The sequence below is a fragment of the Bombus pyrosoma genome, linkage group LG17, assembly GCF_014825855.1.
Source record: "Bombus pyrosoma isolate SC7728 linkage group LG17, ASM1482585v1, whole genome shotgun sequence".
NCBI lineage: Eukaryota > Metazoa > Arthropoda > Insecta > Hymenoptera > Apidae > Bombus > Bombus pyrosoma.
This window is the reverse complement of record NC_057786.1, coordinates 792,726-809,001: the sequence shown is the minus strand read 5'-3', so window position 1 is coordinate 809,001 and position 16,276 is coordinate 792,726. Positions and strand designations below refer to the sequence as shown.

The 16,276-nt window shown below is 38.3% G+C and overlaps 1 protein-coding gene across 3 annotated transcripts; it reads right to left on the bottom strand.

Moving 5' to 3' along the window:
• Positions 1-152: 152 nt before the first annotated feature.
• LOC122577107 (gustatory receptor for sugar taste 64f-like) lies at positions 153-11,016 on the bottom strand. 3 transcript variants are annotated; one of them, XM_043748187.1, is made up of 12 exons: positions 10,172-11,016; positions 8,410-8,477; positions 8,170-8,317; positions 7,496-7,614; positions 6,487-6,681; positions 5,856-5,965; positions 5,321-5,491; positions 4,859-5,031; positions 4,587-4,752; positions 3,809-3,898; positions 3,382-3,471; positions 153-2,610 (listed from the first exon to the last, which is right to left on the bottom strand). In XM_043748187.1, the coding sequence occupies exons 1-12, from the start codon at positions 10,276-10,278 to the stop codon at positions 2,605-2,607; spliced, it is 1,443 nt and encodes a 480-aa protein (XP_043604122.1). In that variant the 5' UTR covers positions 10,279-11,016; the 3' UTR covers positions 153-2,604. The 3 variants fall into 3 exon arrangements, with proteins under 3 accessions (XP_043604122.1, XP_043604121.1, XP_043604123.1); XM_043748186.1 differs by having other exon boundaries at positions 153-449; positions 4,587-4,749; XM_043748188.1 differs by having other exon boundaries at positions 153-449; positions 4,587-4,749; positions 4,859-5,013.
• Between the last annotated feature and the right edge of the window lie 5,260 nt (positions 11,017-16,276).

Here is a 16,276-nt window from a genome sequence, read left to right as displayed (position 1 = left end):
TTCCTCTCTCTTGGATCGGGTTGATGTAACGACAGACATTAATCAATATTAAACACAATTTCTCACATTCTTTTCATCCTCATCTTTATTTTCCTATAAACAATAAAATGTGTGTGTCACAACTACATACACCTGCACATTTCCAGAATAACAATTTCAACTTCGAATTTTCGAGGAATATCAAGCAATTACATAGTTACTTTGTTGCTTTTTGCTCTTACTCTTAATGTAAAAATTACCAAGCTAACAGAATAACAAACATTAGTCACTCTTCCGCAGTGCAACTGTTACAATTATCGTGTTCTTTTATTCCCAAGTAATACCAAACGTAGGATTTGTTGCGCCGATATCTTTTATCGATATATTTTACGAGGAAGTTTAACGAATGACCGAGATTACAGTGCGCTAGTGTGCTCCAGCGAGATGAACTATAGCACGGAAGAAGGATCCTGTCGAAACAAAGGAGCATTTAGTTAATTCCACTTATATGTTAACTGGGGCAAACAATGTTCAACATCCGTAAATTAAATCATTAATTATTTTATACGTAACAGCAATGGAAAGATAGTTGGAATAAGAGAGATGCACGTGACCGTTGTGAATATGGTAAACGGAAATTAGTGCAAAATATTTTTATATACAGAGGTAGTTATTATACATAGGTATGAGCTTGAAACTTTCTTTCGTCGTCCACTGTACTTCCGACGAAGGAGGAGATATGATATAATCTATAATTCGAAATGCGGGCTAGCTATATTTTATCGTTGATAGCGGCGAATGCGTTAAAGAATGCCTCGGACAACAGATTGATAAGTGAAGTTGGAAAGTATACGCTGAAGCAAGGAAATTATACTACTTATAATACATACGTACATATGTACATATCTACATGTCGTAAATTTTAGACGCAATATTAACGCTTTTATAATTCGGATCTCGCGAAAAACCATATTCTTCGACAAGTAAGTTTTGTTTTCGAGCATTTAAGGCACGTTTATGCAGGGCTCCTGATACGTATAATACAACAATATAATATAATACAATACGGTAGAACCCCCGTTGCATCGACCAATTGGCAAACAATTTTTTGATTAGCATTCAATTCGACTGAATACCTGGCATAAGTCGAAATAAGATGAATACAATTTGTCTGTAGATAACAAAGTCGAGAAGGCAATATCGTTCAATCCTGCTTCTTTCTAACGAAATTAAAAAGATCAAACCTACGGCTGCCGAATATCTTTGGCAGATGTGTAATATTATCTATCGATATAAACATACGTATATTTCAATACTTAGCGAATAATAGTTCATATAATAGTAGATAATATTATACATTATATTATAACATTTTTACCACTGAAAAGCTTTACATTTTACTATGCTACATACAAGCATTTATTAATTACTTTATTCCTAACGAACCTTATATCTTTGTACTTTTTATTCCATTATACATTTAGTTCGTTTAAGTTACAGATTAATTCGTTTATGACAAATCACGAATTGATTTGTTCGAAACAAATTTCACTGTGCTTGGAACAAATAATTGGGCATTCTAATGCTGTAACAATTTTGTTATTATTGTAACTGCATCGACTGATTTTTAGACAAGAACTTTTAATTCGTTTTCGCGACCAGTGATAGTTTGGTACTTACCCAATTTAATTGATTGCATGTTATCTTTACGATTCCAGATGATCCGTTTCAATTGTTATCATCGAACAGTGCTAAAATTATACTTGAGAAACGTTATATATTACAAGATAATATATTCAGTTTATTCAGTATTCCGTGACACTATTAACAATCGAGTAATGCCTTTATTATCTACTCAGATTATACTCTTATTATTTCTGGTGTTAATGTTTCATTCGATGTACGAAGCATTATTTTGTGCAAAAAGATTTTGCTTTCTGTTGCGAAGCTACGAGAGAAACATATCGGAAGTTACTCGATAAGTATTAAACGGACGTTCCCTAATTTTTGGGGAGGAAAATGATTAATCATATATAATATACATTAACTATAGAAAAGTCTGTTTTTAAAGCAGCATTCACGGAACAATTTACTACAATATAAATCATTGTAATTCGAAACTTAAACCATGTACGAAACATAAAGCATAAATTTCTTGAAACGTTATATTGTATGTACAATGTATATACATTGTGATTTTTCAATTATCAAGCCCAGCGCTTCTTAAACCTTTTTCCACTCGCCACCACATTTTGCCCCGGGAAAATTTCACGCAATCCCAGTGATATACATAGAAAGGTACATAAAATAAATATACAAATGAAACATTAATAGATAATAAATGAAGCAAGTTTAATTTTAAACGACTACTTGTTACGCTTATAACTTTACCACGCATCACCACTTATTAGAACAGAGCTAAATTCCAAGCAAAGGACCCTCTGAACGTTTCTTTCTAAAGCTGGTGTTTTATACTCGTGTCGATTAATAACTCGGCGAATTCCTCGTGATCCTTCCAACATGAGGCGACTTGTTTGAGTGGTGTGTGGCAGCTGCAAAAATGTTCACGAACCCATAATTCTGTTACGCGACCCCGTATTGGGCAGTGGTTTAAAAAGCCCTGATCTAGCCCTGAAGCAAACGAAAAGGAAGAAAATAAGGGTGAAAATAAATCAAGGGGGAAATAAATCGAAGAATAATTGTATGATACAACGATCTGAAGCAATTAAATGTTCTACCAAATTTAACGAAAACCGTTTATGCAGAACACCACTCTGATGTTGACCTCATCATCTAGTCCAGAGCCTAGACTTACATCTTGTTACGATGTCTCGTCTCGTAACGCTTCGCTGTTCTCAATTTCGATGGAAATAGCGACGTTGTTGCAAGATTTAGCGTGTGGTTGGAGATTTTTTGAAACGATGTTTATCGTCAGATGTGCAGATTTTTATGCGTTCACACGATATACGAAGATTCGGAAAATGTGTAGAACAAATAAGAACGTTCGAGACATTCGAGTAAAATTCTCGTTACAGTTTTGAACAGAGTAAACGAATCTTTACTTAAACTCCATTTCCTAGTATCGTGTTTGCGTATAAATTTTAATTTGCATAAAAATCTGCGGTCCATCTAATATCAATTTCCAGAGAAGAACATTTCTTTGTAGAAGAAACATTTCGCTTTCAGTGTCAGCCTGTGTCTGCGACGAGTGTAGGTCGCCCGACATTCTTCACACTGTGCACTTATATACAGCAGTTTAGGCAATAAGCGCTATTCTAATTAAGATATGGGAATATTTATAATGGGAAATTGTAAAGCAAGATGTCAAGGCTGGAAGGCGATAATTTAGGTGAAATTCCTTGTAAGCGCGTCGAAAGGCGTTTGAAAACGCGGTTACTTCACCTCGCACACGGTACTGTTCGACACTTCACTTTGCTGCGTTGTGTTGAACTGCACCAGCACCAATTCGTACGTGACTATGGTTCCTGCTACCTGAAACAAATTATCGATCATTTTGCGAATGCTATTATCGCCGACAAACACGTGCTGGATATTCGATGATCTTTTCAGTGATTGTCGGTGTCAGACGTGGCACGAGAATCAAATCCACGCGAAGCGAAACTGATTCGGCGTTTTCACAAGATTTTCGCGAGTGTTTGCAATTGTGCAACAAAATACTTCAGGTCAGATTCGCAGTTTGTTTATTTGTAAATTATATGGAATACGATACACGTTCGTCTATCTCTGATTCTCAGGTTGTACGAGGGACAAATGTGTCATATTATTATATTATAAAATCGTTATTTTACGTTATATATTTTGTACGTACCGTTAATACGAGGCCCCTGGTCACCGAGAAGAATTTCATGCCCGTCAGGCAAATGTTATCCGTTGTTACTTGCGCTAGGAATCTCATTACCTACGAAAAGCGATAAAATTATTACACGCACGATATGGAAAGTTAATTAAACGGGCTGATATAATCGTAATAGTAAAGGCAAGAAACGCGTCGAGCATTGTAAGCTGTACATTTAACGATAAATCGTTAATTGTGAACTTTGACCACTGACAAATCGTTCCTGGTACGAACAAACGACTAGCTTCGGCACGTAAACGTTTTGCTTGTAGCTGCTGTCTCGACTCGTTCGTCGGACTTCAAGTACTTGAACAGGTATGGATATTAAAGCAATTAAGCAGAGAAAGGGAGGAGAGAGTAACGAGAAGGATAAAGATGCGGAAAGCAAGGGACAGAGGCAACAAAACACAAGCGTTGATTACAGTGACTTCAGGTTTAGTTTATTACAGTTTCTATAGGTACAATGAATTACACAAATGCGTAAGATGTACAGACAGACCGAGGTGCTTGGAGGAAAGGGGAGAAAGAGGAAGCGAAAATTTCCTAGTTAGACGCGAAAACTAGGAGGAAGGTAGCGATTATTGGAGAGAAGAGCGAGACAAGCTACGCAGCTAGCTGCAGTGGACCATGGAAATTTCACCACTACGACAAGGAAACGTACAGACAAGAGGCGTGATTCGCAGACGAATACTTTAGCGACGATCGACGATTTGGCATCGTGCAGGAACTTTTGATAGAATGGAAATCTTACTTCCGTTGAGAAACTGCTTCCAGAAACGCTGTATAGGATCGGGGCCGGGAGCAACGACTCGTCGTGAATCGTTGCGGCACACAGAGAGACCACTGTCGTTCTCGCCAACAGGAATCCAAAGGAAAAGCCGAAGTAGATTTTCTCGATAATGCCTCGCATCGGACTGCTTTTTAAATGTTCGATACTTAGTTAGGACATGCTGTCGCGCACAAGAACGTCGTTGCATATCGAACGTGCGATAATATAAAAGAATGACATTTTGTCGTGCATACGTGAAAGAGAAAAGCAGTTGTATGCAGATGAAATACAGATCGGTAGCGAAAGAGAGAAGAACCATAACGGAGATATGGGAGTCCAGTTGCCTCGTTAGCGTTGCCAAGTGATTATATTCACTCCTTGCCTCGGCCCACCACCATTCGGGCATTGCCTTAACAATGAAATGATGCTAAGGACCAACATTCGTTATTAAAAACTGTAATATTTTCTGCGCTACTTAATTCAGTTAACAATATAATGACGATCAACTATGTATATACGATATCTCGCGTAGTTTTCTATCGAATGATATTTCTGTAATCTGCAAAATAACAATAGTTACTTAGTTACGTGAAATATTTAATCGCGCGGCAGTGCGATCTCTTTCAAACAATAAGGCACTTAATCCGAGCGAACACTCAACTAAACGATGTAATACTTGATTATACGTGTATAGGAGAGTATTCGCAGTCACTTACCTTGCCCCTTATAGAATTCAAACGACTGTTCAGCTGACGAAACTGATCTGTCAAGGCGATGCTGATAAGGATGAGAAACAGGTCGACAAAATTCCACGAGAAGGTACTGAGAATGTTGCAGATGTCCACCAATACTCCTTTCCACAAACTGTACTGTATCCTAGAAAATATCTGGCCAACACACGTTTCTGTTGGGAATGTTTTCGACTGATCGAACAACTTGCAGTATTTTTTTAAAAATGAACCTCCAGTTTCAATGACAATTTTGGATTATGCATTTGCACATCTAATTAGCAAGAAGGCGAAAGTGGTGATAAGAAATATGCAGAAACAAAGTAGCGCGGAATATGGTAAATGTAAGGAAATAAAAAAACGTGGATACCATGGAGTACCGAAGGATCGTTGAAAGCTCTTCAGCTTTCGTAGATGGGACTTTTGTGGGAATAAAAAATAATAACAAAACACGGCACCTTCTAAAAAAAAAAAATATCAATTTGTCGGGAAGAAAGTTGATAACAAGAGAAATAGGTGTTACCTGTGGAAACTGCATCTGGAAATACACACCAAGTATATCCTCTTCTGCTTTATATATGGCGCACTCTTTAGCTTGGATGTAGCCATGGACTATCGACAAACCGTGTTCGACTGTAACAGCAAATCGCAGTCCATCGATTAAAAGAAAGCGGAACGAATATTAGGAACGTTAAGTGAAGTAAATGTTAAGGAAAGGGGAGAATTTAGGCGAAGGACTGGACCAAGCGACGAAGAAATGCAGCAGATGAGGATGGCGGATGAGGACAACTGTGAAAGAAAGAGACGAGCAAGTATCAGGGGATCAAAAACGGTACAGCAGAGTAAATAAAACAAAGTGTAACAAACGGTACAAGCTTACCACGTAGTTCGGCGTATCTGAGTAGCGAATAGAGGAAGAACGTGGAACGAAACGACAGTTTTCGTTTCGCAAGAGCGAGACGTGCGGAGAATGCGGAGGCGAACGACAGATTTTGGGAAAAAGATGTAAAAGAAAGGTACATTTTATGCGAGAGAAACTTGCAGACTTTGAAGCGCTGGTTTGGAGGATTGCACAAACTGTGACTCCTAGGATCAGGTTAGAATTACGCGGTAAATAAGTAAATGAATAAAATAACGATAAGAGCGTCACTTACCTAATGCAATCATCATCACCACTATGGTCACGATACTAAATTTCGTGGCCAGGGTGATTCTCGAGATTTTTCTATGCCTGTGCGAAAGCTCTTTCTCGAGTTTCTCCCAAGTTACCATCAAACAGGGCCACTGGATCGACAACTTTAGGAACAGCAACGAAGCGATCAAATTCGTCCCGTTGAATACGAACGTGGCTTACGTGAATAAACAATAAAATATATTACTTACGTTGTAATGATTAATGCTATAATAATCATGTTATAATAATGTATAAATAATGAATTTAATCCACCTATTGCGTTCGGATTTACCACATTATTTACATACGAACCAGTCGTGTTTCTAAACCAACGTAATCCTTCTCTATCAATTTCAGTGAAATAATTCCAAATTTTTATATGTAAATATCTCAGAATATTTGAATGAAGTTTCGAGCTGAAAGAGTTGAAGTTGATTTCATGAACGCAATAGGAGAGTTAACAATGAGATAAACCAACCCTTTAGCAACGATTCAATTACACCAATTGCAGTGAGATTATCTTTACGTTGTATTTTTAATCTCATCTTTCTTGTGACTTTCTTTTTATCGTTGCTGTATTTTTTAAAAATAATAAATAGAAGGATGGATGCATTGGTCATCGTTGCCCTTTGATGTCACATAGCGTTTTTGGTAAAAAGCTTTTCTTAGTCTCTGCATTGATATACATAAGTTGTTGTTTAAAATTTCAGTCGAGAACATGGAACGTAAAAATAATTATCCTGTGCTCTCCCTTTTCCTTCTTCCACTTCCCAAGTATATTTCTCAAACACGCGATGTTTCGTAAATCTACTGGATAACAAGTGGAAATCTTCGATCCAAAAATTCTGAATGTTGATACAAAAACTTGACGAAATAGAACAGTCGTAAAATAAAGCTTAAATAAAGCACGTTGTACTTCCTCTTAATCACTAGCGTAATTGCTATAGGGTTGTATTCACGTAAATGTAAAATATCTTCAAAGATCTTACTCATTTTCGTGGAATTTACTCCGGTCGAAACTATTCTCAAAATGTTAAATATCGTCATCACCGATGAGCCAAAAATTGACATCACACAATATACAAATTTCGGGCTGCGCCAGGTGAACCTAGACGTAAGGAGAATCGCGTTAATAATCGTAGTTAACGTGTCAGCCATGTGTACTTCCCGAGTAACATTATGTATCCAAATTGTGCCAAATATTTGAAATGATCTCGTAAATCTTGTAAGTAAAAATGATTTCAATTCCGTTGAAATTATCCGAAAGATGTCAGCCCAGCCGTTCATTTCAAGTTTCGTTTCGGCTCTATTGCTCAGGATTATCGATTTCGAGAGATTGCTTGGAATATATACAATTCCTTCTAATGTAGCAACTAGGAGCTCGATGTAAGAATATAACTATAGCGTACGAGACCAGGGGATAAGAATGCAACAACGTTCCCTGTAACAGGCTATGAGACTAAAATACGAATAAATTGCTATATCATACGTGAAATTCTTTTTCAACAAACTTTTAATCAAATTTGGTGTCGGCGAAATCTGCGTGGATGATCTCAACGGGGTCCAATTGTTGTCTACCCGGCTATCTCGTAAGTTAGAGGCACAATGGGCGCGATGGACACACAATCGCGGAGGACGCGTGGAGTTTCTGATCAGAAATTACCTGAGGTACGATGCTTCGGAGTTGTTAATCCCGGACACAGGAAACAAGGAGAAGCATTGCGCCAACATGATGATCGGCCTCATAGACGCGTGTAAGCTGTCGGTCTTTGGGTTGAAGGCGCTGACGGAAGCTGCTACCGGCTCCGACACTGAAAATTCATTTTGTAAGTTCAATTCGAGATTCGTTCGACCCGCACTCGATCATAGGTTTTTCGTTATATGAGCAATCCTTAAAATTTACTTCCGATAGTGTCTATCTCCGTCTTCAGATTGTCGAATTTGCCAAACTGCGAGCTACTCTTGGGTGACCTGAAAATTTCGTTACTCGCGTTAATAACAAATACAGCATCGACTATACGCGGTGATTCTAACAATCATGCTTGGTTGTATCTCTGTTTCAAACATAGTTGGAAGACATCATAGATGAACATTCCGTGGAATGAAATTGTTGAAACAATGTACATCATAGACGTTTATATATCTACTCGTATACATTTGTAAAATTATTACTTTCTTACTTCTATCTGCGACCCACTTGTTATCAAAGTTTATAACGGACCGAAGTCTAACACGATGATAACGATAGTATTAAAAACAGATAGTTCCGATATTAAATCGTAAATTTCACATTCACTCGAGTCGATCGAACAGCACTTGACACAACAGAGGAACACAGATATCCCTTGCACGTAAACAAGCGACTTATTGAAAAAGCGAAATTAATCGAAGCGCGATAGATTCACGTGGAATGTTTGACCGTGTTGGCGATCACGATAAAAATGATAAAAACCTTCTGCGTGAGGCGTCGCGATCGACGGTGTGCACGCCGAAGGATCGCATGGTGAACAGAAGATAAACTCGTTATTTCCGAGCTTTATCATACGTCAAAGGATAGGTGGAGGGTGTTTTATAGACAGTTCTAGGAAACTCAATAAACGTCCGGTTGAACAACCATTGGAAAGTTTGTTCGTCTCAATGGGGCTAACGTGAGTGTTAGCAATTGTAAAAATCCCTGACAAAGAAGCGATTTATTCTCCTTTCTCGCTCGTCCTGCTCGTGTAGGAAAAGCGGGATTCGTATTGTCGAAACCTTTTTTAATATTCGTTTCGCATCCCCCTTGACATTCTTTTCAACGTTCTTGCGATATATCGTCGGAACGACTGGCACAGTTTTCGCGAATAATCGTTTATAAATTAATAATCGTTGCTACGCGATATGGATGCAACACGATCCTAAAAATTCATGTCTCGATGGTGGACGGTGTAAAAGACTCTGAGTTCTGAAAACGTCTGAACGTTAGCTATAAGAATATGCAACGAAAAATGGAGGGAAAATTGGCACTTCTTAACGCCATTTCTTTACTATCGCAACGTTAAAATTTATTGTACAAGACACGTTTGTATCGTCGTAGCGTACTTAACGCCGTGAAAGGGACTCCAAAGCGAAGGCGAAAATACATTTTATGAGAAACAGTGCGTTTTAAAAAAATTAAACGAATGAAGCCTCTGTAATAGTAACTTGCAGCTATTTCCCGGAAACGATAGATCAAACGATTCTAGAGATCTATAGGAATATTATATAATGGATGGAAGTTTTTTTCGAAAGTAAGAAAGGCGGATAAAACTGCGGAAAGATTAGACGAAAACGTTCGAGTTTGAAAATTCTCTGACGATATACATTTCTTAATATTATAATTAGATAAGTAAAATTATTTATATCGCTGCATTATATTTCGTATAAATAATTACGTATAATATTATGTTATTAACATTATTATTACAATTATAATATGATATATAAATTTTTAATACGATATTATTTCATGATCTAAAGTTAAAGAAAAATTTCCCTGCACGTTTTGACTGCTATATTTAATAACGTTTAAAAATTACAACTGATGATATTACGTTTAATTGGCGTAAATTAATAATGAATAAAAGACAACAGATAAGATGTCGATACTAGTCGATGTTCGATAAATATACAGAGTTGCAAATACTTACCTAACATTGATCAATAATGCGTTCTGATATTTCACGGATGGCAAATTCAGCGGCCGCATCCCCTTTACTTTTTTCCCTGTATTATCGTAATTCGACATGTTATTCATAGCATTTCGTCAAAAAATATACATCTCACACGATACGTATGCCACCGATACGCACTAACTGCAATTCCAACGTGTACGATATTAGCGAGCCATTGTAAATACCATTGTAGACACTTTACCATCACTAAACATATTTATATACGTGAAATGGAGCGGAGGACGAGTACAGGACACGTTGAGAGGTATAGTTAATTAAAAAGCGCAGCTAAATACGAGCAAACACTTTACAATAAGCGAAACTCGACGAATACGCGCACTTTACGTACAATATGACACGACAGAGTTGCAAAAGCCGACTAATTGGGTTATGATCGTTGCAACTGAGCTGGATATAATCGAGAAATTGTGGAAAAATTAAAAGGGGAGGATTACAAACGCGGGGTATCACATGACAAATGTTACTCCCTTGGTTGTGTGGAACGTGTCAGGAAATGAACTGAAAGATATACGAGCCGCTGGCACGAACTATATATCTCATAGTTTGTATATATAGATGGTGTATAAACTATGACAGAGAAATAACAGATATGCACTACTGGCTGTGTGGGTCTACGTATGGGCGGACATTTGACACACTCGTCGTAAACAGTGCTCGATGCTCGCTTGTCCTGCCCAGTTGCGGGTACTCAACTTTCCCACTTTCCCCGGTCACGATCTTCCTTTGCATTTCGTCGAAATTACACAAATTCCACAGAGATCACATCTTCGGCTTGCCTGATGTCCGCCACCGTTCTTCGGTTTCCAGACGGAATCGCTACACACCGCTGCGCTAATTGGCATTATCATCTGCTTCTGCGCAGCAATTACATCCCCGTTTTGGCTCATGTTGCTCGCTGTTCCTCAGTTTCCAGACAGAATCGCCACGCTGCTGCGCTAATTCGCCTATCATCTGTTCCTGGAGGTTCGACGGGCTCGTTGCAAACAGTGCTGGATACGCTCGCTCATCCCAGCGAGGGTACTCAGCTTCCGGATTTTCTTTCAATCTCACGATCTCGTTTCCTAATCTAACGCTATCGCACTATTTTCGCGTATCGTCTGCTCCTGACTTCATCGAAGACTCGATATTCGATCGACTATCAGGCGACCAAAAGGAAGAACCATGGAATTGTTACCTTCACATTCAACTTTCTTGCTTACCTCTATTCTTACGCCTCCGAATGCCACTGTCCAGCGCTATTACGTTAGACGCTGCACCGATAGCGTTAATTGGCAATTCAGTGTTTTCAAGCAAAACTATCGATTCATCGTGTTTCTCATCATCAATCATTATTTCATCGTTTCATGTGTGATCCGTTCGATATGAAATCCCTCTATTGGAAAGTTAATATCGTAGATAAGGAAGGATGATGACTGACACGAATTCGAGTGTGTGAATCTCTCTTTGATAAAACAAGGAAACCCTTTTTATGAAAAGATAGTGGTAGATTTTATATTTTAATATGGAATGTACCGTACAAAGCAAACTTAATAAAATTCGACAATTGTACACGGTTCCCTTGTACAGTATAGGAGTCGTCAAACTTTGTAATACAATTCTATTCTACGCTGAAGCTCGGGATCAATCGATTTTACTACTTTTTTCGCTGTAAAGCTTCTTACGTAAATGAAATTTAATAAAATTTCATTTATTCGTATACATACGCGAAAAGTTTTGTTCGTTAAATCGTAGGTTCTATCAAATTTCGTAATTCTATTTTGCTGTTTTATAAAATTAATATATCGCCCACATATATATATATATGTATTTGGATGCAACGTTTCTTTCTTTAGGTAGCGATTATCGACAAAAGGGCAATTTTCATTTAATGTTACTTTCATAGTCGCTGACGCAATTACATATTAATGGCTCGATTCTGAAAAGAAACGTCGAGCGACGTTTTCCTCGTTTCTTGTTTCCATGCTGTCTACTTAAATCTTTAATAATTCGTTACTGTATTCATCGGTATAGTGATGCATCAATCATATCTTAGCTGTCCCATCGTTTCGAAGGAACGCGTGAGAGAGTCGTGCCGTATAACACGTTCGCTACTGATCGTTGATCAGCCTTCGATCATCTAGATTACTATACATATATGCTAATAAATAATGTTCACAGAGAAGCTATTTTTATGCTACAGGTATTTATGTAAAACTTTACGTCTGTGAGTTATTACGAGAGCTTTCTTAACACTTTGTGCATGAGAAGCGTTTCAACGTCCCTCTCAATCGACTCAGCGATGAAGAAATATCCAATTTAGAAGAAAACATTTTCCCAGATTAGACGACAAACTGACGACCTAAGAACCGTTAATGAAACCTGTCTGGACTTACGGGACACCGTTATGGAGCACGGCAGCGAAAAGTCAAGCAGCAAAGATGAAAGTGATGGAAAAAATTGCAAAAATCCTAAGAATGTCAGTGGATGCAGAGATGATATCTCAGAGGTGAGGATAACATACGAAGAGGCTTAAAAATCCCAATCCATTCTGAAGAATCGTCCTAATGAAAATTGGCATTAGCGTGAAAGCAAATCAAAAATGATAAGAGAAATTTGCCAATTGGCAACCAAAGAGGCGATAGATCAATCATCAAATGCTGCATCGATATCGTAGCAAGATTTCAAAGAGGTGATAACGACGTACGTCAATCAGGCGTGGAATCACAGGAGGAACGCCGAGAACACCCACCGACAGTTCGGACGCGGTGCGAAGATCCTTCGATAGAAGAGACCGAATCATTTTCGACAGGATCCGGATTGGCCACGCGAAACTTACTCGCGGAACCTCCATCCCGTTGCAACGCGTGCCAGTGTCTTCTAACTCCTGAACGGGTGTCGGTCATCCGTGAAGGAACCTCGCGAAACCGGGACAAACTTGCCAGAACGCCATAAGGATCCTTCGGCAATACGAAGAATATTGAGAAGCATTTTTCGAGAGGCTCAAATTTATCCAAAGCGATAAACTCTTCTGCGATTGCTGACTGTCACTAATCAGCACAGTACACGTAGCTAATGACGCAGGAACTTTAATAAGACAAACGTGGAATAAGGCAATTTTGTAAAGAGAACACGACGAAATACCGACTACCCATTTACCTCCTTTTACCTGTTCGACTTTCCTTTTATACCTACGTTAGTTAAGAAATTATAATATTTCATCCTTTTTAAATGAGAAGTAAATGTAAGCTCCAAGTTACATTAAACATATGGCGCGGTTAAATTTAGTTTCACGTTCGTTCCAACACACGAGAGATAGCGAGGTTCCATTAAAAGAGGAAAATAAAACATTAATTATCTTGATAATAGCGGACATCAATTAGGTTGCGAGAAGCAAGCAACGTTGATTGTATTAATCTTCCCAAGCTATCTGAATTATGTTTTACGTACACTTTTACATATCCTTGAATCTAACGCGAATATTCATACTTTTGCCTTCTGATGAATCATTCTTCGTTTAATTGAACGCAAACCTTTCGCATTAACATAAAAATAGCAAGCTTGACGGAGATCCAGAAATCGCTTCGTGACAACATGATATTTATTTGAAGATGTTCTATCAGGAATACGTGTATACGTATACACTATGTTAGAAATACAATATTTCCGTGCTACATTACATGCCGCTTACGAAAGCACAAATTACATTTTACCTCTGTGTACTTCATAAACAGTCTTAACTGGACCGATGATCGGACGTACGAGCTTTCACGCGCGTTTAATTGTCGAAACGAAAAGAAGACCGGTCGATGTGCAGCCAATACAATGTAAACGCTAAAGTCAGCAAAATGAAGGAAAATCCTAGAGAAGTGACTCGAATTGCGAAGAGTCATGCTCAAACGTATGCAAGTTTTTAGAACCAATATTTCTCGTTTAATTTAACACGCGTGTCTACGTCGAAGTTGGCGTGCTACAGTAGATCGGTAGAATGAATCGATCCCTTTGTCGTTAATCAGAAACGAAAACGAATAATTGGGAGGACACGTGCTTATTAAGCGGGTGTCGTTGATATTAATATCTTCACAAGTTTAGATTATCCGCAAAATCATCGCCTACCATATTATCGTGTTAATTATGCATATCGTAATAATTCTTGGTAATTACGCGGGGCGGGAAATTTCCATGGCCTTGAAATATATCGCCAAGGTCAACCTTTTTTTTATATTTTTCTTTCAATACCCGCAAAATGCTCCGATTAAATTTGGGTTGCGATTACGCTTCGTTCTGGAATAGGCAGCCGCGTTTTTCTATGATCCAACATAAACTGAAAGTAAATACTAGCAAATAATACTAGAAGAGAGAAGAAACACAACGAAATAAAAACAAATCAAGATCATTTGTAGTTTCGTACAAGCTCTAACGATGTTTATTCATCGCGACGTAGAGGCTCGGTGCTTCGGTTTCTCTTTCATGTCAGTAGTATTCCGTATACATAGGCGAACAAACGACAAGCTGACAGGCTGTGTAAACAGAATTTTTTCCATTGTCACGCCGCTTGCATTTGCTTGCAATGAAAAGGGGCGCGTATGTGGACCTTGTCTCGTAATTCCGACCCACTTTAATATCCTTCTCTTTGTAGCCTTGGATGCCAATAAACGCACCGCGCCATGTATTGTGTCCTCTAGAAGATAGCAACTTCAAAATTTCCTCTTTGACTGTAGGCATAATGAACGAACATAACAACTAACAACGTTAGTTAATACGTTAGTTGGTGCGAGTTGGAAATGATATCACTGTTACGACTTTTCCATAACATCATTTTCACAGAAAACCTTAGAGCAATAGAGTTGCTCGAGCACTACTTCTGCAAATTGCGATTATATTTTCCTCGAATGTTTATCTGCCACAAAAATCCATGTTTTACGTTTCACGTGTATGTATGTACGTACGTATGTATGTATGTATGTATGTATGTATGTATATATGTATATCTCGCGAAGAAGAAGAATAAATCATAGGAGATTATCACCGAGCCCCTAGTGTCAGCAAATTACATTTCATTTCCAGGATACAATTAGCGGTCGTATTCCGATCAAATATTCATGTTGCGTGAATAGTCGCCAGACGGCGATTGCTTTAACAATGGTTCTGTGGGTGGAATGGTTTCACAGGGTGTAACAGAACAAACAATGAAAAACGTTCGTGTAAACACGTGCTCTATCTGTATTTGTCTATGAGAAGATTTAGCGAATGTTAAAATAAGCAGAGCAAACTTATTAAAAATGTCGAGACGCTAGGGCTCAAACTAGAGCAAGCTTTTCAAAGAAATCATTCCTGCGTCAACGAATGAACCAAATTCAGTTCGTTTGTTTGTTAAGCAACAGGTAGAGCAAGGAAGATTCTTTGAAATTAACAGAAGGACTTACGGGTGTATCAATTCTGGCAGTAAGATATTTGACGAAGGCAGACAGAACATATTTATTTTGATACCAACATTTTCCATTGTCTTTCAGGCCGCCAAGTAGGTTCCACATGTTTTGTTACATCCTGTACATGCGCTCGGGTTTGTTTGCTTCGATTATATTTGCTGAATAATTGCAGCTGCTTTCAAAGTCAAGATGGTTATCATAGAAGAGCAATTGAAGAAAAAAAAAGCAAAAGTGGGATGAAACAAGGTGTCGGCCGAATCACACATACGAATTATATTTATGTTCTGTTCCCATATACGAGTGGCATACATTGTTACAATCGTGTTTATTCGCTAGACACAGTAGTTTTAAATAATGAACTTAATCGCGAAGGCCGTTATTGTACGTGCTTGTACATGTTTCGACAAGATTTTTCATCGATCGACATTTATTATTTATTAATAATAGTCCGGTCGTATCATAGACCGTTATCTGTGCTCGTGTCCTTATCGCTAAAGGCCTCTATACACGTTGAACCACGTTGCGGCGCACGCATCGACACTTAGGTCTCGTGATTACATGTTACGATACATGTAGTTTGGTATCGGCGAATCACCATCAGACAGCAACATTTATCGATGCTTCCCGTCTTAGTTGGTGAGCAAAGTCCCGTAGA